The sequence below is a fragment of the Lemur catta genome, chromosome 11, assembly GCF_020740605.2.
Source record: "Lemur catta isolate mLemCat1 chromosome 11, mLemCat1.pri, whole genome shotgun sequence".
NCBI lineage: Eukaryota > Metazoa > Chordata > Mammalia > Primates > Lemuridae > Lemur > Lemur catta.
Genome location: NC_059138.1, coordinates 36,893,533 through 36,920,850, shown reverse-complemented (window position 1 = coordinate 36,920,850; position 27,318 = coordinate 36,893,533). Strand labels below are relative to the sequence as shown.

At 34.7% G+C, this 27,318-nt stretch overlaps 2 protein-coding genes across 2 annotated transcripts in view; one reads left to right on the top strand and one right to left on the bottom strand.

The window, feature by feature from the left end:
- Positions 1-27,318, bottom strand: part of COG5 (component of oligomeric golgi complex 5) — a 273,232-nt gene that overhangs the window by 192,456 nt on the left and 53,458 nt on the right. The window lies entirely within an intron of this gene.
- GPR22 (G protein-coupled receptor 22) lies at positions 11,953-13,625 on the top strand. Its single transcript, XM_045565450.1, has one exon. It carries the CDS (start codon positions 12,031-12,033, stop codon positions 13,330-13,332), a length of 1,302 nt encoding a protein of 433 aa, XP_045421406.1. The 5' UTR covers positions 11,953-12,030; the 3' UTR covers positions 13,333-13,625.

Genomic DNA, 27,318 nt, shown 5'->3' with positions numbered 1-27,318 from the left:
ATATGGGACATAAGCACTTGAGGACCTGGAAAAGACAAGACAAAATAATTCAGCTAAAATTGCTAATGAATTGCAAAAAGGCTGAATGTGTGCCAGCAAGAAAATATAGAACCCATAGAGTCCACAGACACAGAGGGAATTCATACCCATTTACAGGTTCTTATCCCCAGACCTCACCAGCTGTTCACAAAAAAAAAAAAAAAAAAAAAATACTGAGTGCCCAGTGAAAGGCCTGAGAGATCATCCTCATGGTACATGCTTGGGGGAGGAGAATAGCAATCACTGAGAGAAATGCATGAAATAAATCTAGCCTGGATTCTTTCTACAGTTTTTAATATGATGGGGTGGGATGGAGAGACTTAAACCACTGAGCGAGGGGTAACAGACCCTATCACTCTTTGGACACTGTTGAAAACCCTTTAGAACTAGAAGGAAACAGAGGGAAAAAAATAAACAAAACAATCCTAAAGCCCTGTGGGAGGAAAAGGAATTCACCCTACAAGTGGAAGTAGGCGAGGGATGCTGAGAAGTCCCATTCCCAAAACCCCAAGACACAGTGGTTGCCCAGTCTACTATAGTGGCTGTGTTGCCACATTTGATACAATAATGCATCTAGATAGAGATGGTGGCAATCTCGGCAGCACAGGCTTGAGTGAGCCAGACTGTCTGGCAGCTGCAATTTGTTTTCATAGTTTGCAGTACCAAAAAAAGATGTTTTTAATCTGCCAATCTTCTAATGGGCAGAACTGAAGGTTAGGCTATTGGCAACAGGCCAGGAGTCGGTAAAAATATAACAAGGTTAATCAAGGAAAGTATAGGTCAGAGCTTTGAGGATGGAGTGATCCTACATACTCTGTATTCTGTAGCTGGCACTGTCCCTGAACAGCTGCATCAACTTGGCTGAACCATCAGTGAAACAGCCCCACATATTTACAAGAATTTCTATAAATTGAAGGCCCCAATGAGCCAGTGACTTCAGGTAGCAAAGTGAGAGATAAGTTTTTCCCCAAAAAGCGTACCTTTTACTTCTTGAGAAAAACAAAATGACAGTAAGGCCAGGCCAGCTGCGTCTCTGAACACACTATTTTCATTTTATCAATGAAGTCTACTGGGCCCTTCCTCATTAACCATCAAGTCCGAGTTAACCTATCCCAAAACGGAGACATTAGGCCAGAGTGTCACAAGACAACTATGGTCAAGTGAAGTCTTTTTTTTTTTTTTTTTTAAGAGACAGGGTCTTGCTCTGTCACTCAGGCTGGAGTACAGTGGTATGATCATAGCTCACTGCAGCCTTGAACTCCTGGGCTCAAGTGATCCTCCTGCCTCAGCCTCCCAAGTAACTGAGACTACAGGTACACGTCACCATGCCCAGCTAATTTATTTTTTGTAGAGACAGGGTCTCACTATGTTGCCCAGGCTGGTCTTGAACTCCTAGGCTCAAGTGATCCTCCCACCTCGGCCTCTCAAAGTGCTGGGATTACAGGCATGAGCCACTGTGCCCAGCCAGTATTTCATTTTAATAAGAGCTTAGCATTAGGCTAATAGCTATCCTCCTTTTCAAAAGAGGTGTACTTGGTAGCTGGGTCAGGCAGGTGGCACTGCTGTACTGGGAAATGGCCTGAGTTCCCCAACAGCCACCAAGCCTTTAACCAAAGCTGTGATTTTCTTTCCTCTCGGGATGATACTTTTTTTTATTCTTATTTTTTTGCTGGATCACCCAGGGAAGCGACGGGGGATCACCTCTCTACATGCAGCAGCCCATGAATGGGAGAGTCTCCTCTGGATCTATAAGCATTCACAGTATAAGAACATAACAATTATCAATACCAGTTATACATTCAGCAAAGGAAGCCAAAACAACAATACACTGAATAGGCCCAGAGGCTCAAGCTACATTTTAGCATTTTTGAATTTGAGTGTTTTTCTCCCCTGCAAGAACACAGACCAAGGAATTTAACACATGCATAAAAGGGACTATAGTCATAGCTGCCAGGAGACTACATTATTTCCTTACCAGGAGCATGGGGAGTACAGGGTAGTGGGGGAGGCTAGCCTGCAGAGGAGGGCTGTAATGGTAGGAAGACTTCTCTTTTCCTTTGGCTTCTCACTCCAGGGTGGTGTCACTTCCTGCCTTGCATGCCCAAAGCTCCTGCAAGCACCTGGGCCTCTGGTTCTCTAATTTGCCCCTGTGCATGCTGCTACGGCTCCGCCCTACAGCCCTCAGTACCTTCAGCTTCCCTTGCCACCTACTGAGCTTTTTCCCCACATGACTACGAAGGAGGGTAACTTGGGCATCTCTAGTCGACAGAGCTAGAAAAATTTGAGTTCCTCTCCCTCCTGAGGTTTCCTACCATACTTGGCATTTATCTTACACAGCTGAAGTTAGAGCAGAGGGAGAGAGAATCAGAGAGCACAGAGGGAAAGAGCAGCTATGCACCAATAAGCAAGACTTTGCACTTACATTCAATTTCAAGTGGCTGCCCACTCAGACTTGACAAATGAACTTATAATATATTTAGTCTACCCAAAGCTCTGCATCCTCATTGCTGGCACCTTTTATTTTAGCTCTGGAAAGCCCTTGATTCAGGAGCTACAACCATACTGCCTTCTGCCTTAGGGTACTGAGCCTCCTTAATGGAATAGTTCTTTCCTCCTCCAGCCCAGAGAGTGAGCAACAACCAAAGCACCATTTGAGCAGCTTCATTTAATTCTATCTCTCACTGCTCACCCTCAAAAAATTCATTACTCTCTACTATCCCATCACTTAAACAAGAGCATTTGCTACTGGTCTCACATCGCTCAAACTGATCCACAACAACCCTGTCCTTTCTCTTGCAGGAAGCCACATCCCTGTCAAAATCATATCTCTGTCACCAAAGGTGTAAAGAATTATTAAGGGTCTAGGATTTTACCCTACTTATGAGCTATGAAGGTTGCCTGTTACTATTTCATGGATGCTGGCAGAATATATAATATGCCTGAGTCAGAGACAAAGGACTTTATTATCCATGATACAACAAGCAGTATGAGCATCACATCACTGACAGCTTACTTTGCCCCCAAGTGCCCCTGGCAGAGGGACCTAGGTGGAAGCTCTGTATACGGTGGGTTTCTGTCACAGATGAAGAACACTGAGCTTGGGAAATATGCTATTCTCATAACAAGCAAAAGCAAGTCTGCTTGTAAGTTCTTTGTCTGGAGTCATTACTTCATCCCTTGAGGTTGCTAGTTAAAAATACAACTCTGATAAATGGACCAGGTAAAGAGCATTCAGGGCTTTGCATTCTCGGCAGACCCAGCAAGAACATTCAGGGATGCTCAGGGCTTCTGGTGGATGGCTTCTCCTAGCACACTACTATGCAACCTAATACCAGAGGTCCTAGGCAATATAAGACAGCAAGAAAATAAATGTCACACATGTTTCAGGAAGAACTCAACTATCTCTATTTGAAAATAACATTGTCTACATAGAAAATACCATGAAATTCACAAAAAAAGCTCCCAACACTAATATATGAGTTTAGTAAATTTGCAGTATACAAGTTCAATATACAAAAACCAATCATATTTATATATATTAATAAACAACTGGAATTTTTTTTAAAAAAAACAAGATGCCATTTCAATAGCATTAAAAAATGAAATAAATACAAATCTAACAAAATATATGCAGGATCTACAGGCTAAAAACTAAAAGATATTGATAAAATAAATCAACGAAGCCCTAAAAATAATAGAGATACTGTGTCCGTAAGTTAGAAGACTCAATATTGTTAAGATGTCAGTTTTCCCCAAATTGATGTAAAGATTGTCTGCAATACCAACCAAAATAACAGCAAAACTTTTTGCAGATATTATAAACCTAAACGGAGACTAGAAGGTAGCAATAACTGAAGGTATACTGCTGAATATATCTAACAGAAAGTCACCAGTGATCATAATCTCTAAGAATTACTAGTAAACTTTTAACATGCATTCATTTCCCCAAATGGATGAACCAAGTACCATAGCGGATGTTACTTAGCCTACAGTGGAACTATAGCCTATAGAACTCTATTCTCTGGCCCTACACATAAAGATTGGCAGCCTCCTTAGAAAAGCATTATGTACCTAACTAGTATCAATAAAAGACCACTAAATCATAGGCAGCCATTCAGCTATGTCTACCACCAGAGCATAAGACTCATAATAGCACAAAAAAGGGGACTTGATATAGCTTTGTTAAATATATAATCTAGTTGATCAAACTTCCTTGGCCTCAGGACACAAAATGAATTTGATTCTGCACAGTAACTTAGAGTGGGAGAATTATACAAAGAAAAGGAAGCAACAGAAAAGAGAAACTAATGGCAGGGTGGAAGCACAAAAATGGCTATTTGTGTAATTCTTTGATTAAAATGTAAGAAAAAAATCAACAAAATCCATAACATTTAAGAATGCAAAAAGAGATATTAAGAGTCAAAACAGTAAGCCAGAGAACTGGGGTAGAGATAATAATCTGGAAAAGGCTCCAAAGTAGACATGTCCACAGTAGTAGAATTGAGAGAGGTTAAACTGTATCAACAGTCACAGGGTCCGAAGTCTAGGTTTGGATGAGAAAATGTAAAAAAAAATGCTATGTATTTTATAATGTATGTGATGCTGGCAAATGACTTATAAATACATAGTGACTTTTCACTATGTATTTATAAATTGGAAAATTTTAAATGCCCAACTTAGATGAGGTAGATAAGGATGGGGAAGAATGGCTTGTGGAATTTTCTGTTAAGTTTATGCCATTTTGATGCATGTGCTTTATCCAATATAATCAGTTTTCAATTATTCTCTTATAGAAAATGAATCACCAATGTTGTTGACTCTCTAGTACCTTGGCTACTCCCCACTTGATGGAGGTTTCAGCAGATGGTCCATTTCTATTTTTCTAATAAAACATTTGTTGAAAGAAATTTAAAGTTGAGAAGCCAAATGAAATTTCTGAATTGGCTTTAAATCGAAATAATCCTTTCTTCCCTGGTCTCCAGTATCAGAAAGAGTTCAGAGTTTACTATGTTAAGTATCCATTGAAAAAGCACTCTTGAAGCAATATAGTTTAAAAAGTAATTTTCAGCAATTAGAAACTGCTTTTGCATATATACTTTGCAAAGTGTTTCAAAGCACTTTCAGTTATGGTTAATTCCAATATTAGTTGACTTTTTTACTTAAAAAATCAAGAGAATAATTAAAAATATAGCAACAGTAGTAGCCACAAGCAGGGTAACAATGATCTGAAATGAATAGTGTAACGTAAATATAACAATAAATTACCCTCTCACAATTACAGTTGCCTAAACTTAACACGACAAACATATAAAAACTAAAAACCAAAGACTCCCCATATCAGGCATTTTAGGAACTAAAACAGATAGGCAATCAAAATAATTATAACTGAAAAGAAAATCACAACTTTTAAAAAAGGGTTTTAATTGAGCTGTATTTTGGGATTATATGTATATCTATTGGTTAGTTGTCAGAAAAGCCAAACTGCTTTCCCAGATTATTAATTAAATAAAAATTTAACCTATAAAATTATTTTGTAACATAAAATTTGCTTTTAAATCACCAATTGTAGCATTTTTCAAAATTAGTATCCTACATGAATACAAAATATATTAAATGCACAAGTGTGAAAATCTGTGTTACTATGGAAACAAGAATCTTTGTAACTTCTGATATATGTAATTTGGTATTAATTTATTTCATGAAAATAATATAATCTGATTCTAAATCCAGTGGTTTAGATATTTGCATATTTGTTAAAAACAGGGGAATTCAGGACTACCCTGTTAAGATTTCAGAGAACCTTGTAATCACCACACCAATTTGTGGTTTTTAAAAAGAAATAATATTATAACTAAGTATTGTATACAAGAAATTGCTATTTGTGATATTTTACATATCCTTAGCAAGTCACTTGTACAGAAAATAAAGAGCAATGTCCATACCTGAGCTTTTTTGCTACCATTACTGCTTACAGAGACCCTAGATTTTGTTTTTGCAAAATAATCTGAATAGAACTTGGAAACCTTGTCTCATAAAGAGTTAAACAAAGCACAGAAATATACTTCAACAAAAAGAATCAAAGCTATACTGTGACCCAAAGAAAGCTTCACTTGCCAAAAGTTACATACTAGTAAGTTGCTACTAAACCCAGATCACCCAATTCTATGTCTCAACTACCTTCCTTTACAAAGAGAGGGGGCCAACTATACAGTAGGGTGGGGTTTGCAGAATTCTAACACTGACTCTGCTGCTAACATACTTAGACTTTTTGAAGTCAGTAAATTTCTCTGTGCCTTGGTTTCCTCTACTATATGGGGCTATTTTGATGATAAATATAAGCAAATACTTGAACTTTTTGGCAGAAAAGCACTATATATATTTCCACTATGTTAATAATTTCTTCATCCCCACCTGAAGTTTCAACTGATGCTAACATGTTTTCCTGGGTTTTAGTTTTAAGCTTAAAATAATATTGTGTGTGTGTGTGTGTGTGTGTGTGTGTGTGTGTGTATCAGCCATCTTTTAACATGGCTATCATTCTAACAAGATTCTTTTTCCCGACTTTCAAAATGCATAAAAATAGCATAACATTTTCATTTTTAGTATTATCAAAGCCTTGCCACCCAAAACTGTGCACAATATTTTAGAAATTCACAACAAAATTTTCCACCACATTGCTCTCAACTTCTATAGAAATGCAGTTAAAAACTCATACACTAGTCAGCCATTCCCCTATAAAGCTTAAATACTACCAGTGGAAGATTATAAAAATGCATATTGCTTTTCAAAATTGTAAGGGAATAATTTCAATTATAAAAAAAACTTAGCATACATTTTGAAAAATGAAGATGAATAGTCCTAAAATAATGGATACATGATTAATATTCTAATAATTCAGCCATCTGCAATGTCTTCCATTTTGTCAAGAGATATAGAATCCAGCCACTTTATATACTTAAGATGAAATTATCCTCACTATTAATAGAAACGTATTTATAGGTAGTCAAAGTTAATAGAAAATTTAATGTTAAAATATTTTAGATTCATTACTTAAATCATTGTTTTCATTTTGAAAGTATATCTTAAAATAATTTAGCTTTACAACTTACACACATGTAACTTACTTTTTCCTTTACCACATATATTTACTAACAACATTAGCATGCAGCTACATATTTAATATAATATTTAAGAAGTAGCAATCCACTCAGAAATGTGCCCAGGTCAAAAACAGAACTAGCCAATTGAAGTAAAATATTATGGCAAATGATCAGTATATACCTACCAAATGAAAGAGTTACCAAAGGAGAAGACCAAGTAGTAATCTCCAAAAGTAATGCAAATGATTAAAGTTTTAACCCTGAGACTATGCTATCAGCAATGAAATTTCAAAATATATATATTTTAGAGTATAATCACCTTAGATCAATTTGATTAATATTTTGAATGAATGAATACCTGAATGAATGAGTACTTAAGTCATGACAATGTTAACACCTTGAGATGTTCACAACAATTTGGAATACACAGAGAAGATGACTTGAATACAAACAAACTAGTTGAAATTCAATGTGGCTCACAGTAAAGATGCAGTGGGTTTCTATTTGTAGAACAAAGAATCTCAACCAAAAACATACATAAGACTAAAATGTTCTCAAGTGCAATTATCAAGGCTTTAAAAAGAATACATACTTTTTACTATGTAAGTCTTTCTTGCTTCCCTACCTCCCTGAAATTTTTAATGTTTGGCATAAGTGACCAACAAACCAGAATAGAATATACATTTTTAAAATACTAATTTACACATATTCTATTTAAGAAAAACATACAACCACTTATAAATTTAGTCTTTTTTAAAAAAGCATCCTTATATAAAACAGTGGGGGGGGGGAATCCCTGCTATACATATGAAGCACAGTTTAAGCCCAATACAACTGACCAATCAAAATTAGTGAATGCACTGCATCTCTCTGCAGTGGAGAGAAGCGACAAGGTAGGCTGTCATTCTGCAAAAGCTGCCCAGAACAGGCTTTCCTCTGAAAAGCAGTGCCGTTTCTTTTTGGAAAGACTGAATCTAAATGTTGTCTCTGGAGACAAGAAGCCTTCAGTATGTTAAATTACTTTCATTATGTATTTTCAGATGCTTATTGATTCCACAGTAGGAAGAGTGAGAGACTGCAGCAGCCTCTAAGCAGCACTACATGTTCCATACATTAGCAGTACTGCTGAAACAATGGCACAGTACAGACACATATTTTCATTAAGGTCATTTTCGAAGAGATGTTTATGACCCTCTTCCCCCAGTCCTCTACTAACAAGTGAACAAAATGAATCAATCAAAACTGGAAATGCTTCAACTACATCAAGAATTTATCAAATCTTTAGCAGAGGTAAGATGTGTTCCTTATTATAGTATACGGCTGCTTTTGAACCGGCATAGTGGGGTAAAATTACTTTGAAAATTTTCAGCCTAAATTTTAAGAGTTTGTTTAATTCTACTTATTGCTAAACATGTATTTTTAGATCTATTTCTTTTAAGATATAATTTAAATGAAATTTTTTAGGATGCATTGTTAAATACAAAAAATATTCTTTGTTAATTCATTACGAAGACAACAGCTTTTAAGTTACTTCAGACATACTAAATATTCTTAATGTAATCTGTACAGTTTTCCTCAGATGTTCAAAAAATGCTTGTACTTCTTAAAAGAACCAGGGTTACTATTCAGCTGTTTCAGCTGTTATTTATTACTTAATTTTATGTTAATTATTATTGGGCATGTTTATTGAAGATATTTAATTTGCAGTTACATTTTTGTATTACCTTTTACATTCCAACTACTTAATTCATCAATGGAAATTTATAGTATCTTATCATGGAATCTGTTTTAATGAGTTAAAATTCAAACCATGTGCTAATAATTAAGCAAACTACAATATTTTTACAGCAAGAGATGTTCAATTTATTACAAAGAGGGAATGGCAATATGCTTAGTGTATGCTAACTGTTCATAATCTCTGAAAATACAGGTTAGCTTCTAAGCTGAGAGCAGAAATTAGTTTAAAAAATACAGCTTTTCACTCAGTTATATTCGAAATGTTAACTCAATTGTTAAATAATATATACAATCTTTATTAGCAAAAGAATCTTTTATATAAAGAAATTCTTCATTTTATGCATATAGCTGTGGCTCTAGTAATACAGCTTGATTATTTTCATAACAAGTATCGTTTGGTTTTAAAATAAACAAAACTAAGGTAACTTTCAATTAATTGGAAATTATTAAAAATCCTACTTCTTAACCATTTTTTTTCTTTTCACAAGGGCCCACAGCAGCTAATTCAGTATTTACAACCGATAATATGAAGAATGCAATTGACTGAGCATCTCCCTAGCTGTCTGAACCACGAATTGCAAGATATTCCTGTAATACATGATTTTAAGACATTAAGGAGTTAAAACCAGGGAAAAGGTCTACATTACTGTTGGAATATAACAAATGGACAGCATCCTAAGAAGATCCTACATAAAATAAACACAGAAAGAAAAATAATACAACTGTAAAAGCCTGAAAACAAAATGGTGAGCATTTTTAAAGAAGTTATTCATACTTTAACATACCAGAATTGTGGGAGCTACTGATTCTTGAAGAAATAATGAAACATGAATTTCCATAAGGAAAATGACATACTTTACCAGCAAGCAAAATGAAGCTTTAACAAGTGTTTTCTGCACTAGATATTCAGATACTCATATCAATTTATGTGGACTAATGGATTTTTCCATCTGAGTTTTATGACCAATTATGTATCCTCTTCTAATGAAAACAAACCAAATTAAGTGGCAGATGGTTTTTATCAAAAGAACATGGACTGGATTTATAATATAAAGCAAGTTATGTGATCAAGAAATCATTTCAAAATAATAAGGACTGCTATAGAAACAGATTTATAATTGTAACAAAAAGATGTCTAAATACAGTTTAGAAGTTAGAAACCTTATGTTTCCTTTTTTGTTTTCACATATTCTGGAAAATAAAGAGACTATCATATACTCCCTGAAAGGGAAACATAATTCCTATCATTTGAGGAAGTTTCTCTTGGTCGTGACTTTTTAAGGCAAAACAAACACAAATATGTACTGTTTTTAGAAATCCATCAGCCAACTAAATCTCATAATTCATGCAGTTGAAGTATTGGAGAGAATATGAGAGAATTCCTACAAGACATGAAATAAAACACAGCTACTTCACTGTTGTCAGGTAAAAAGTCATGTCAAAATCTGTGAATGACATCATGTATCAATTTGTGAAAAACTGCCATAGTGAGACAAAAGGCCAATAAGGCAACAGCAAACAGGTAGGTCAGAAGATGCATGCACCTACCACACTGTTTAACATTTACACAAGAATAGAATCATGCTCTAGAGGAGATGCATTTTTCTTAATGATCATCTAACTTGACATCTCTGGTTTATTTAATTATAAATCTAGGCCAATGTGACAAAGATCTGAGGTTTAATCTGTCAGTTCAGAAAATTTGGCACACTCAAAATTTTCCATTTTTATAGGATTTCAATTTTAGCCAAGACCTTCATTTACTCAAATATTTCTTTAGTAATACTTTATATCAACCCAAAAATATTATCATTTGTTTCTGAAATACTACCACAAAAATAATATGCATAAATAAAATTGTATTCTAAAACTTATCAAAGGTAACATCAAGTAAAGGTTAACATGAATTCTGAAGATTATTTATTTCTATAATGTATGTTTGAATATGGTTTGCAGTTGAAATGCTGTATTTGAAATGTGAAATATAGTTGGTTGTATGATTTCATATTTTAAACTGAATATACTGATTACTGACAATTTAGCCCAGAACATCAGACATTATTTTTATAAATTACTTTAAACCCCTATAAATTAAAATATAGATTTGCATGAATTAGTAAGAGTTCGGTTTTTTTTTTTAATTTTCTTCAAAATTATACACTGCATGATGTACACAAAAGGTTTCACAAGTAATGTGTAACTTTAAAAGCTTCCTCAAAAAATGGGCTTCACATACTCCTTTTCCCTAAAATTTCATCTTTTACTTTAAAGGCTCAGTTTAAACAAATAAAATCAACTGATATATTATTTTATACTACTTTAAAAATGGCTATTTCTTAACATGATATTTAATTTCAATTTTCTCCTTCCACAAGATACAAGAGGGTGTGGTCACAAAATAAATCATTCACGGGAGTGATTAGTGCTGTTACCAAGCTTTGTGATTTTCTACTTTAGCATAAAGTCCCTTTTCTTCTAATTTTTGTAAGTTTGCCAATTGTAAAGTTCAGTGAGTATTTTAACTGTGATATATGAAATACTTATCATTTGCCTATTTCTGTGGGAAATAACTCCAAAAATCCCCAAGCACATTGTAGACTTCTGAATATGAAATTCAATTTCAAACTAGTACTCTGTACCATTTATCATTTTCAACGAACACTTGTCCTGTTCATTTGAAATCTCATGGGAATAATTACACTTATAATCATTGTGCTAGAGCACATTAAAATATCATTTATTTCTTACCTAATCATATTTTTAATGAAATTTTAAAACACTGGGCTAAAATTAGTTTTGTATACTGGGTAGTTTTATTATACAAAAATATACTTTATCTCAAGTAATGAGCTTAAAAACCCAAATGAGGAACACCCTTTAGTGTATTAAATAATTTTACACTACAGGGGGAATTTTCCATAGTTATTTCTTCAAAAGGAAAACACAGTTTTCATTTACATCAAAACAATGCAACCTGGATGTTTCTTAATTCTGTATTTTCCATTAATAGTTTACAAACTAAAAATTAAACTCAGTATACAATAAAAAAGATTTTTAACAAGGAACACCTGTTTTATACGTCATTTAAATTGCCAAATATCAAATAGTTTATTCTATTTCACTTTCTAGGGAAAAAACCAACTGCTCCAAAAGAATGTGTTTTTCTCCCATGCTGGAAATCAACATGCAGTCTGAATCTAACATTACAGTGCGAGATGACATTGATGACATCAACACCAATATGTACCAACCACTATCATATCCATTAAGCTTTCAAGTGTCTCTCACCGGATTTCTTATGTTAGAAATTGTGTTGGGACTCGGCAGCAACCTCACCGTACTGGTACTTTACTGCATGAAATCCAACTTAATCAACTCTGTCAGTAACATTATTACAATGAATCTTCATGTACTTGATGTAATAATTTGTGTGGGATGTATTCCTCTAACTATAGTTATCCTTCTGCTTTCACTGGAGAGTAACACTGCTCTCATCTGCTGTTTCCATGAGGCTTGTGTATCTTTTGCAAGTGTCTCAACAGCAATCAACGTTTTTGCCATCACTTTGGACAGATATGACATCTCTGTAAAACCTGCAAACCGAATTCTGACAATGGGCAGAGCTGTAATGTTAATGACATCCATTTGGATTTTTTCATTTTTCTCTTTCCTGATTCCCTTTATTGAGGTAAATTTTTTCAGTCTTCAAAGTGGAAATACATGGGAAAACAGGACACTTTTATGTGTCAGTACAAATGAATACTACACTGAACTGGGAATGTATTATCACCTGCTAGTACAGATCCCAATATTCTTTTTCACTGTTATAGTAATGTTAATCACATATACCAAAATACTTCAGGCTCTCAATATCCGAATAGGCACAAGATTTTCAACAGGGCAGAAGAAAAAAACAAGAAAGAAAAAGACAATTTCTTTAACCACACAACATGAGACTACAGACATGTCACAAAGCAGTGGTGGGAGAAATGTAGTCTTCGGTGTAAGAACTTCAGTTTCTGTAATAATTGCCCTCCGGCGAGCTGTGAAACGACACCGTGAACGACGAGAAAGACAAAAGAGAGTCTTCAAAATGTCTTTATTGATTATTTCTACATTTCTTCTCTGCTGGACACCAATTTCTGTTTTAAATACCACCATTTTATGTTTAGGCCCAAGTGACCTTTTAGTAAAATTAAGATTGTGTTTTCTAGTCATGGCTTATGGAACAACTATATTTCACCCTCTCTTATATGCATTCACTAGACAAAAGTTTCAAAAGGTCTTGAAAAGTAAAATGAAAAAGCGAGTTGTTTCCATAGTGGAAGCTGATCCCATGCCTAATAATGCTGTAATACACAACTCTTGGATAGATCCTAAAAGAAACAAAAAAATTACCTTTGAAGATAGTGAAATAAGAGAGAAATGTTTGGTACCACAAGTTGTCACAGACTAGGGAAAAGTTTAAGTTTCACCAAATCCACATTCAGATGAGTTTTAAATTTAACTTGTAAAGAAATGAAATTACTGCCAAATATAAGAAAAAAAATTTAAGTATTGGTTATGTTGTAAATTTTCAATGTGAATGTCAACTAGATTAGGTCATATATATTCAATTTCTTCATTACTTAATGTATTTGTTGCATGGCAGTTTGTTAAAGTAATATCATGTGTATATTTTGTCAATATTATGTCCATCAGAAGATATTCATGTAAGTCATATTTTCTAAAGAATAAATACATAGCCTTAAAACAGTGTATAACTTTAAAATGTAACTGACATAGGTATCCTTGCTTTCTTTTTTTTTTTATAAAATATATTGTTTCTAAGCCACAAATTACAGATATATTTGTATGGTGATAACTAGAATAGCATTTTGACATAAAAGCCAAAATTATGGACTCAAAACAATCAAAACAATCAAGGATTTTCTGTACCACTATATTATGTTTCCTTGTATAGCATACTTAATGTTATATTTGACATATCAAAAATAATGAACTATATATAAAACTTTATTTTTTCTTTTGAATGTAGAAAATCATAGTGTTTAATAGGATTTTAAAATCCATGAGCCAAAAAACAATCCTGTATATGTACACCAAAATAGGGAAACTTTAAAATTCAAGTTTACTATGAAAAAAATATTGATTTTTCTAAGACCAAATAATATACAAATGAATCTACAATAAAGGGAAGGAACAATACTAAAGTACCAGCCTCTTTCTTCCTTCCTCACTTTGCTTGAGTCTAAGCTAAATGCTCTGGATTAATATAATATACTGGTTAAAAAAAAAAAAAAAGCACATCAAAATAAACCAATTTCTGAACTTTATTCAATTCAGCCTTTTGTATAACAGAAGTTAACTATCCAAATCTGAATACCAGGAAGGGAAAAAGAAAAGAGAGACTTTATATCATTGTAGAAAAGCCTAACAAAGCCAACTGTTTCTAATTTTAGATACACAGCACTTTAGAGTAATAGAATTTACACGATGTTCCTACGCAATCATAGCTCCCAAGTATTTCAAAATATAGTAGTTCTATTTCCACTCTGAAAATCATTAAAGCAACAATAAATCTTGTCACTTTTTCTACCCTACCACCACTTAATTTAAGCATCTTTGTTCCCAATCCTGAATTCATCTTGAAAAACTATGAAATTACCAACCCTAACTATAGATTATAAGGATTGAGATCTCATATCAAACAAATATTTTCTAATTATTATAATGTAATAATCTGTTAATGAATACTAATATCATTGGGTCAGAAAATTAGCAGTAAGTTACTTAAAGTAGGCAAATACTACATTATAACTGGTTAGCTGAACAACTTTTATTCTATTTTTAACACTGTATTCACTAAACCAGGTGGCAACTCATTTTTAAATAAAAAAAATTATGTCCAACAATTCAATGATATATATCATTTTTATATAAATAAAAGAGATTCATTCAATCTAGTTTACTAAATACTCTAATCCATCAAGAAATGAACACCATGCAATAGCTTGACCAAACTGAGGTTACATGGCAAATTAAGTAGTGATTTATTGCTGATAAGGATGTTAACTTATTGTCAAATATTGGTAAAGACCCAGTTTCCTTCTGCCTTATTTTCTACTGTTTTATGGAAATAAAAAAATCCTTCAATTTCATAAAATGTAGCATAAGCAAGTAAGACATATTTTTTGAAACCCTGAAGAGAAATTAACACTTCATGTATAAAAGTATCAAGAAAATTTTCATTTGATAAATACATTTGGCACACCAATATATAATTTAAACATATATTCATTAAAAAACTTCAAAATGAATTTTGTACTTGGACTCCCAAGCATATGTTAAAATTTTAATATCCAGTTTTGTAATATTAAAAATTAGACTATTTTTAGAGCTTTCATATTTAAAAAAAAAAAAACCTTTATGTTTTAAATATTTTTACTCTTTAGGTCTGTAAGTATGCCAAAGAACTCACTCAATATAAAAACAGAGATTTCTAATATATTTGCCTAAACTGCTTTCATGCTTTCTTGTCCTCTGTAATAAGAAATTAAACAAAATAAGAAATAAATGGCAATATTATAACATTGCCCTTTAAACTGCTATTATTTCCATACTTGACATTGGAGCAGACATTTAACAAGCATTTTTGCTCATCTGTAATGATCTTTCAGGTATACAAAGGGCACCAACTGATTTACAACAAAGAAAATTCATACCTACTATTAGCTTCTATTAGCTTTTTAATGTGCTACACAGCATGTAATATGTAAACCAAGATAATATTTATGTGCTAAAAATTCATCTTTCAAAAAGTCAGAAATATACTTGTAACTACTGACCTCAGCTTAAGAATGAGAAGCTTAAGCAATTTTTTTTAATTAAATGTTTGTTCTGTGAAAAGATGAAATATTTTTATTTTCTTAATCATGGGCTTCACTCCAATGTGCAAACTTTTCACTTTATTTCAAATAATTTTGCTTTAAAAAAATAGTAATGCTAATTTTTCCTGTTAGAATGAAAATCAAAAAATGCAAATGCAAGAGAGACAATAGTAAAGTCAATATAGGATCTTTCTTAAAACTATATTTTTCTATCCATATGCTATAAATCACAGACATATATATCAATTTGTATATAGTTAATTGTGTCAAGTCTTCAAAACAATAGAAATAAGAACTATTTTTAAAACCAACCAAAGATGAGCTCAACAAGATATGAAAATTTTATTTGCTTTTTTAGATTTTTGTTGTTGTTGTTAATTTAAGGAGGTTATTATTCTACTAACTACTACCCAATAGATATTCAAACCTATTATGGAGACTGAATTATTTATAATTATGCTCTTTAAAAAATGCCATTCATAATAAATCTATATTTTTCACCCAGGCTAAGTCAGTTTTTAGGTATGTGGTCTATTTTTTTCATTCCCTAAATAAAATTACAGTAGTCTCCCCTTATCCGTGGTTTTGCTTTCTGTGGTTTCAGTTACCCATGGTCAACTGCAGCCCAAAAATATTAATTGGAAAATTCCAGAAATAAACAATTCATGGGTTTTAAATGGTTCTATTTAAATTTGCTGATAATTGTTCTATTTTATTACTGTTGTTAATTTCTTACTGTGCCTAATTTTAACTTAAACTTTATCATAGGTTTATATGTATAAGAAAAAACATACTATATATTATCCGTGGTTACAGGCATCCACTGGGGGTCTCAGAATGTATCTCTTACAGCTAAGCGGGTAATACTATGTAGCAAAATCTCAGTTCTCTGGAAATTAAAAATCAGACTCCTTATTTAACTGAGATTAGACTTAAACATCAAAAAAAAATCTAAAATTATAAAAGAAAACAGGCCCTTAGTAGAGCTTTATTCCACATAGTATTTCAAGGCTACTTTCCAAAGTCAATAAAACTTTTAGTTTTATTGCATTTTATGATTATACAATTAAGTGAGCTTTATAGTTCAATTAGCAATTGAAATCATACAGTATAGAGGCATTATGGTAGATACTTTGAATTATATGAAATAGAATCATTACCCTCAAGAGCTTAAAATCTAGAATCCAGGTACTAAAAAAAATACAGCAATACCTAAAAACAGAGGCAGATGTGGTAAATGTTATATAAGAAGAGTTAAGTTCTTAACAGACACGCTATAAAAGAAAGATAAAGTTCTTAATAGACAAAGAAGGAACGGATTATGTTGAATTTAGGAACAGTACAAATGAAAACATTGTTGAGGAAAGCTACTGCAGTATATTCTAAAAGAGCAAATTGTTCCTTGGAAGGAAAGTAATGCAGTAGTGAGGAGTTATCTAGAAATTAAATTAGGGCCATAAGATAGAAGGCCTTAAATGCTAGCACAGATATCTGGAATGGGGGAAGACAATATGAGAAATGAGCATCAAAACAAAAAATTAGTAACAGGAATATGTAGACAGAATTGACTGGGTAAGACGCAGAAGATGGGAAGCTATTGCCATCACCTTGATAGGTACTGAAAAGTCTGGCAAAAAATGATGGCAGTACCTCTGCAAAGGAGTGTACAGATGTGACAAGCAATGTGAAGGCAAAATCAATAGGGTTTGACAACTGACTAGAAAGACAACTGGTATAAAAGAGATTGACGAATTAAATATGATGAACACAAGGAGGACCATAAGAAACTAGATTATCCTCAACAATCAAAGAACTATTTAATATTTAATTATGCTTTGCATAAAATACATGGATAATAAGGGCAAAAACAAAATTTTTGGCAAAGCAGAAAATTCAATAAAGTAAAATAAATAACATTATTCAAAGATGTTCTCTAGTTATTAGATGTTCAAATGAAAATTTAACATTGATGTTTGAAATAATCTTCATATATTTTGAAATTGGTTTATTTCATTTTACCATTAAACATTTTTAGTAATTTTTTTAATTATAAAAATTTATAAACACACAATGAAAAATACCAATATATATGAAGTGAAAAATACAAATATCATCCTTTGTTTTTTCCCCTATTACTTTATGATGAACATGTATCCAACTCATTATATACATGTTTCCCTCATTCTGTTAATAGCTATATAAAAATAATTTTAAGTTAAAAACTTAAAAACACATAGCAATATTTCTAAAAGATAGTATTAATAAAAGAGCAAATAATTAAACCTTTTTCTATTGTAACTAAGTAGCTTCAAACTATATTCAAAATCACCTTGGAAAATGTAAGAACAGTAACATGACAACTAAAAGCAGGTTATTTTTCTGAATGGAGGGAAGAAGCAAAGGGAAAACCATAAAATAATGTATTTCTTCTCTTCTCTTCCACTAAATAAGATGAGAAATAAGAAACCTAAGGGAAACTTTTAGAGATTATTTTTTTATATCTCAGAGATGAGTGGTAGTACGTACTCCTAAATGTAAGCCCCTTCAAGGACTGCAGTGAACTTGAAGAAAGGTAAAAATGAGTTGACCCACAATAAATGCGAGGGATAAAATCAGCTCAGGTAATATCATTAAAGAGAAAAATGAGATAATAGAACCCAGATAAGACTGGAAAAAGACCTAAAATACTTGGAGATGCTCAGCTCCTAGAGAAATACAAACAGAACACAATTTGTGGGTTAGAGTTCACAGGAGAAAACTAATTTGAAGACTTTTTCTAAAAAACATTTCAAACAATAAAAAGATATCCCAGTTGACAGACTGGACATATTAGAAATATAACAACATATATATGCATCAAAAGAAATAGAATAAATATTAGAATATTATAGCAATTCATAGATGTTTGAAACAAAGTGGTGTTAAAATGTAGAAACAAATGGAAAATTGGGCATTATCACTAATACAAAGAGCCATTATCTTTTAAGGAATATTCATTATTTCAGGAGAAAAAGAGCTGAGCAAAGTTAATCACAATAATATTTCTCCCTTTTCTCATGGTAAAATAACACGTGAAAATAATCCTAACTATCTCTACCATTCTATTCACACATTTTTTACAGGTCTCCATAAGCTGTATCCCTGGCTTTCAAGCATGACAGCTTTGTACTTCCACCAGCAAGTGGTAAAAAGTGCTGTCATTCCTGTCACTGCCACCAATATCAACTCCCTGCTACTATCAAACTCTGAAGCATCAAGTAAGATTAACGAAGAGGACTGAGTCTGCCTGGGAGTGAGGTCATTTCCCTCACCCTGCTTCCACGAAAGTGATATGTCATATTTTTCTGAGAGGTATTAAGCAAGGCAGACTACCAAAGCATATCCACCAATTTTTCAGGATGAAAAAAAAGTGGCAAGCAAGGATGATAAGGTTATGGGGAAACTGCTTTCTCCTCTGACAGCTGTGGACATATAATACTCAGATGCAAAATTTAAAATTTTTAATATAAAGTCTTAAAATGTTAATGTTAACAAATGAGAGCTCTGACCATATTAAATGTAGACTGCAGGAGTGAGAAATGTATATGGGACTACAGTGACATTTGAGATATATATATATATATATATATATATATTCAATCAGCCAGTATTACACACAATCCCATATGTCATGTACTATATGCTGGGTATACTGATTGAGTATACTATAGATTGATTGGGTAGAGAAGAATAAAAGATACATATTTTACCCTAAATATTGCTAATGCCTTAAGACAAGTTGAAATGTAAAAAATCAAATTTACATACTCTACATTTTAAGTTTTCCTCCCACTTCTTAAAAAAAACTTTGTCTTCTCTTTTGCTACTGAATCTTTTCCAACTGTTACTTCTCACAAGCAACAAAATGCTAGCAAACTGTAGCTAACAGCTAATGAAAACTACCTTAAATTCACAAAATAACAGTAATACTAATGTAACCTTTTATAATGCTTCCCAAAAACCATTATACATATTAATTGTATACATACTAAAATTTTAGAATTGAAAGTGAACAATTTTTAAACTTCTGACCCTACTGTTGTATTTTACTTAGAAGAGTGTTTCTCAAAATACAGTCCACCTATATCAGAACACTTTGTGGTGCTTGTTTAAAATGCTAATTCCTGGCCCCACCTCAGACTTACTGAATCAGAGTCTCAGGGGTTGCAGCCCTGAAATATCTTAAGTATTCTCAGATGATTTGTGTGCTAAAGTTTAAGAACTACTACTTTAGATATCAAAACAGACTATGGAGCAAGGTGACATTCAGCCAATAAATGAAAAGGTAGAGAAGGAGCTCTCAATTCAAACCCTACTGGCTTCTTAAAAAATTTAACCTACTTCATTTTAACTAATTAAATTTTAGTTGGATTATACATACTATAATTTAGCAAGACATTAGCTTCCTCACGACTAAAATTTTGTTTCTTTAAAAGAAGTTATCTAGACAAAAAAGATTCCCTTAAAAATCACACACAATCAGAAGATAAAATGGTACCAAACATGAAACATTCACCATAAACCATTCCATACTTTTACTTCACTCAACTAGAATACTCAATGACTTATAAAATTGCATGTCTACCATTTGTCATGAAATTATCTCACTCTAATCAGAAGTACCATTCTTGCACAATTTTGCTCATTTCAATACAAAACTTATATTAAAACATAATACTGGTGATAGAGAATGCGATTACTTGTAAAATAAGTTCACAGTGAAAATACTTAAAAACTGTATTTTTGTATATGTTTTGGACAGATGTCACTCAAGTTACGTAGAGGTATGAATCAAATATTTTTCCTTCATGACTGTTGTTTCCTTTGTGCCACCAACACAATTTAGGAAATATTCAACTATTTTTTGCTAATTTTATGACATCTTTAATTTAAATTCTTATTCTGTCTTATAATAGTTTAAGTAACACTAATATTTATATACCACAAATGTCATTACAAAAACACTACTCTAGGAACATTTATTAACTCTTTCACTAAGAATTTTTTCCAACAACATTGATATTACCTTCTGTTATAACTCTTTAGCTTTTTAGCATTTTCACTGGATAAAACATAGAACCATGAGACTGCACAGAGCTATAACTGGCAGAGAAATTGTTAAGTGTAGACCACCAAACTTGAATAGCCACTTGAGTTGAGGGGAAGACTAACATCTGGAGAATGCTACCCGACTTTGCTCAGAGGTCACTGTTAGCAAATTCTAAAATGATAAGCTAAAGAACTGAATTTTCGTTAACTAATTTCAAGAAAAAATCTGAAGGAGGGAGCTAAGATGGCCAACTAGAGACATGGCTTGTTGAACTTTCCCAGTGGGAAAGTAGGATTTCCGACTGAGGAGAGAGGAAGAGTCCAGGCTCAGGTGTGGATCACAGTGAGAGATGACAGAGATGACTACGGACCCCATGGAGAAAAGGTACAAAACTGAGAAGGGGGAAAAAAAAAACACAGCAGAGATATCAGCAAGGATGAAATGTAGAGAGGCTGGGAGCCCAGTGAAAGGTTAAGGGGCGATTCCCCTCCCTCTCCAACCTATCTGAAGGCTTTTCCACTCTCCTCCAGCAGAGGCATGGGGACAAATAAGGAATGAGGGGTGCACTAGTGAGTTCCAGGAGTTTAGGCACTCCGTGAGGGGCTCTCCCGGGGAATAGTGCCAGGAGAGAAGGGAGTGCCAGCTTTCTTCCATCCAAACACTTCCTCCCCTGCACTTCCCCACACCACAGCAGGGAGAAGAGCAGTTTGAGCTACCACTGACCAGGAGCCACGGCCCCTCCCCAACCCATTACAACCACGAGAGTAGTTTGAGCCAAAAAGTTTGCGAGCGGCCATTGCTCTCCAGTGGTCCACAAACTCAAGCCTACACAAAAAGGGGACCCCCCCCCCACACACACACCTCTTCACTTGAGGCCTTGTGGTGGAAAAGGGAACTCCCCGCTTCCCGGTGTTCTGCAGAGTCGCAGGCTGGCAGCTCAGATAATCAAGCCAGTTCGGTGGCCCCCACACACGTGAGGGTTGCAGGGGGACACATGGGAGATGTCTGGTAGCTGAACCTGGGTGGCAAGGAAGCCCTTGTGGACACATCCAACAGGAGCATGTGGTGGGGCGCTGAGGAACAGGGATGACGGAGTATGCCAATCACCACGCCCTCCCACTGGAGAATGGCCATTTGGATAACTCTGTGGCATTTGGAGAGAAATAGCCAAGCCCCTAGTTCCACTGCAACCAAATGCCTCACACTCAGGCGCCCCAGCTGACAGGGTGCTGTGGCCTCTCCCCCCACTCATTACAACAGGGAGAACAGTTTGAGCCAACAAGTTCCCAGGTGGCCGCTTCTCTCTGGCAGCTCTGTGCTGCTGGCTGAGGTCCCCACAGATTGAGAGGGCCCGCACTTCTTCCTTTGAGGACCCATAGTGGAACAGGGGGGCACAATAAGTAAATTCCACGCCCACCAGTGTTTTGTAGAGTCGCATCCTAGTGGGTCAGACACACAGATGGGGGAAGGTTTGAGAGCTGGACTCAGGCGGTGAGGGAGCACTGTGGACTGAACTGATGGGAGTGTGCTGTGGGAGTCCAAGGAGCAACATTAGAAGAGCACCCACCCTTCTACTCACAAAAACTGTGCTACTGGATAAGGGCCAAAAGATCCCCGCCCAGGGCCTTAGAATTCAAACGTCTAGGACGCTCCCCCATGAACAGCCTTCCGGCTTTGGAGAGCTTGTCCTGATCCTCCTACCAGCAGCTCCCCCTAATGGCCAGAAAAGCAACTTTGAGCCCGGCAGTGGCTTTGCAAAAGCCTGTCAGGCTCCCACAACCTAGCCATGAACAGCCTTGTTCCTTCCCCCACCTCACTGGTGGCAGAGATCAAGCAACCCACTGGTAGCTACAGGGTCCTTCCTAAAGCTTGGGGCACTCAGGTACTCCACCTGGGGGACCAGAACCTACCACAGGCACAAAAGAACACCTCCACAGCTGGCTTTTTCACACAAACATCAACCAATGACAGGGAGAACAACTCTATAACTCATCACAGTGTCTTCCAACTCATGGAAATAGGATGTGGATGATTTGTATTCACAAGTACCACCTGCAATCTCAAATATTAAGTGGGGGTACCCAACACAATTCACACTGCTGAGAAGAGGTGAAGACAGCAGGACAGAGGCAACCAGAGAGGATCATCAAACCTCCCTGAACACCCCATAGGAAACTCAGGACTAGCACTCTTCTCCCTGGTACGGTCTGGGATTGATCTCCGGGGACCTGGGGACAGGCCTGCAAGCCAGGCCTATTATCCCCAGGACTAGATTGAGATGCCAGATGAGAAGAAAATCAGCAGAAGAACTTCAGAAGCATGAAAACTTAGTGCGAAAGGACAACCCCAAAAGGAAACAACAACTCTTTACCAATGGACACCAACCAAAATGAAAACACTGAAATGACAAAGAATTTCAAATATGGATTATAAGGAAGATCAAGGAAATACAAGAGAAAATGGAAAACCAACACAAAGAAACCATAAAAAGAATACAGGATATGAATGAAAAATTCACTAAAAAATTCAAATTATTAAGAAAAAAATCAAATAGAACTTCTGGAAATGAAAATTTCATTCAAGGAAACACAAAATACGGTGGAAAGTTTTAAGAAAAGACTAGACCAGGCAGAAGAATCTCAGAGCTTGAAGACAACACCTTCAAATAAACAGTCCATCAAAGAAACAACAGAGAAATAAGAGAAATGAACAAAGTCTCAAGAATTATGGGATTATGTAAAGAGGCCTAACGTAAGAATCATATGCATCTCTGAGGGTGAAGAAGAAAACTTACAGTGTTGGAAAACCTATTTCAGAGAATGATTAAGGAAAATTTTCCTGGTCTTGCTAAAAATTTAGATATCCTGGTACAAGAAGCTCAATGAACACCTGGGAGATTCATTGCAAAGAGGCAATCACCACAACATATAGTCATCAGACTGGCCAAAGTTAACATGAAGGAGGAACTCCTGTGAGCCATAAGGTGAAAATATCAGGTAACTTACATAGGAAAACCCATCAGGCTAACTGCAGACTTTTCAACTGAGACCATATAAGACAGAAGGGATCAGGAACCCATATTCAGTCTTCTTAAACAGAACAGTGGCCAGCCTAGAATTTTGTATCCTGCAAAACCAAGCATCTTATATGAGGGAGAAATAAATACTTTTTCAGACAAGTAAATACCGAAGGAACCTGTCAAGACCAGACCTGCCCTGCAGGAGTACTCAGATCTGCTTCGTACATCAATTAGCACAACAGTCACCCACCAGTGTAAAATCAACTTAAAGCTAAAGCTTAGAAACCCTATAAAACAATGGCTCAAGAGGTAAAACAAAGCAATGCGGTTCTACCCAACAGGATGAGCAGAAAGGCATCCCACTTATCAATTCTTTCAATAAATGTGAACAGTTTGAATTCCCCACTCAAGAAACATAGGCTGAAAAAACTGATAGACATCTCAATAGATTAACCAGAAATAGAAAAGAAAGGACCCAAATAAGCTCAACAAGAAATGAAAGAGAACAACTGATACCACAGACATACAAAATGTCATCTGTGTCTACTATAAAAATCTCTATGCACATAAACATGAAAACATTAAGGAAATGGACAAATTCCTGGAAATACACAACCTCCCAAGGCTCAATCTAGAAGAAATAGAACTGAACACACCAATAACAATCAACAAAATTGAAGCAGAAATAAAAAGCCTTGTAACAAAAAAACTTCCAGGCCAGATGATTTCACAGCTGAATTTTATCAGACCTACAAAGAAGAATTGGTACCCATACTGCAGAAATTATTTCATAACACCAAGAAAGAAGGAATCCTCCCCAACTCATTATATGAAGCCAGTATCACCTTGATGCCAAAGCCAGTAAAGGACATAACAACAACAAAAAAATGAAACTATAGATGAACATCCCTTATGAATATAGATGCAAAAATTCCCAATAAAATTCTAGCAAACAAAATTCAGCAGCACATCAAAAAAAAAAAAAAAAAATCCACCACAACCAAGTGGACTTCATCCCAGGGATACAAGGAAAGATCAACATACATAAATCCATAAATATGATTCACTCCATAAAGAGAAGCAAAAACAAAGATCATCTGATCATCTCAGTAGATGCTGAAAAAGCATTCAACAAAATTCAGCACCCTTTTATGATAAAAACGCTTAACAAAATAGGCATAGATGGAACATATCTCAAAATTATAAAAGCCATATATGACAAACCTACAGCCAACATCACACTGAATAGGGAAAAGTTGAAAGCATTCCCACTTAGAAATGGAACAAGACAAGGATGCCCACTGTCATCACTTCTATTCAACACAGTGCTGGATGGAAGTCCCAGCCAGAGTAATCAGGCTATAGAAGGAAATTAAGGGTATCTAAATGGGGAAAGAAGGGGTCAAACTATCGCTCTTTGCTGATGATATGACCTTTTATCTTATATCTATAAAACCCCAAAGATTCCACCAAGAGACTCCTGGAATTGATAAATAAATTCAGCAAAGTCTCAGGTTACAAAATCAATGTACACAAATCAGCAGCATTCCTATACACCAACAACAGTCAAGCTGAGAATCAAATCAAAGACGCAACACCTTTCACAATAGCTACCAAAAAAATAAAATACCAAGGAATATATTTAACCAAGGAGGTGAAAGACCCCTACAAAGGGAACTGCAAATCAATGAGGAAGGAAATTACAGATGATGTCAACAAATGGAAAAACATACTCATGGATCAGCAGAATCAACACTGTTAAAATGTCCATACTACTCAAAGTGATTTACAAGATTCAATGCAGTCCCCATCAAAATACCAATGTTATTTTTTGTAGATCTAGAAAAAATAATTCTATGCTTCGTCTGGAACCAGAAAAGAGCCCCAAAAGCCAAAGCAACCTTGAGCAAAAGGAACAAATCTGGAGGCATCCCTCTGCCATATTTTAAGCCATCCTACAAGGGTGTAACCAAAACAGCACAGTACTGGCACAAGAGCAGATACATAGACAAATGGAACAGAACAGAGAAACAGATATAAAACCATCCACATATAGCTATCTGATTTTTGACAAAGCAGACAACATTATACACTGAGGAAAAGAACCCCTATCAATAAATAGTGTTGGGAAAATTGGATAGCCACATGTAGAAGATTGAAACAGGATCCAAATCTCTCACTACTCACAAAAACTATTAAGGATAGGTAACAGACTTAAACCTAAGACATGAAACCATAAGAATTCTAGAAGAAAATGTTGGAAAACCTCTTCTAGATATTGGCGTAGGCAAAGAATTTCTGAAGAAGACCCCAAGGGAAATCACAACAACAAAAATTAATAAATAGGACTTGACTAAATTAAAAAGCTTCTGTACAGCCATGGAGACAATCAACAGAGTGAACAGAAAACCTTCAGAATGGAGAGAATATTCACGTGCTATACATCTGATAAAGGGCTAATAACCAGAATCTACAAAGAACTGAAGCAAAGCAGCAAGGAAAAAAAAAAAGAAAAAGAAATCAAACAACCCCATTTAAAAGTGGGTAAAAGATATAAACAGAAGCTTTTCAAAAGAAGACAGACTAATGGCCAATAAACACATGGGAAAATGCTCAATATCACTAATCACCAGGGAAAGGCAAATCAAAACCACAATGAAATATCACCTAACCACAGTAAGGATAGCCTTTGTCAAAAAGCCCCAAAACAACAGATGTTGGTATAGACGTGGAGAGAAAGGAACACTTATACATTCTTGAGGGACTGCAAACTAGTACAATCTCTATGGATAAACAGTACAGAGATTCCTCAAAGAACTAAAAGTATACCTACCATTTGATCCAGCAATCCCACTGTTGGGTATATAGCCAAAGGAAAAAAAGTTATTTTATCAAAAAGTCACTTGCACTCGAATGTTTATTGCAGCACAATTCATAATTGCAAAGATGTGGAATCAACCCAAGTGCCCATCAATTCACAAGTGGATAAATAAAATGGAGTATATGTATACTATGGAGTACTACTCAGCCATAGTAAAAAAAAAAAAAAAATGATGAATTAATACTTTTTGTAATGATCTGGATGACACTAGAGACCATTCTCCTAAATGAAGTATCACCAGAATGGAAAAACAAACACCACATGTACTATTAAATTGGAACTAACCAATCAGCACACATGTGCACAGATAGAAGTAAAACTCAATGGAATTAGAGTAGGAGAGAGGGGGGAGGAGGGGATGGGTGAAGTCATACCTAACAGATACAATGTGTACACTATCTGGGCGATGAGCACACTGATAACTCTGACTCAAGCAGTACAAAAGCAATCCATGTAACCAAAACATATGTACTCCTATAATACTCTGAAATTAAAAAAAAAATAGAAAAAGAAAACTCTACTTTGCCTGAAATTTCTGATTCTCATTAATATATCTTCCTACT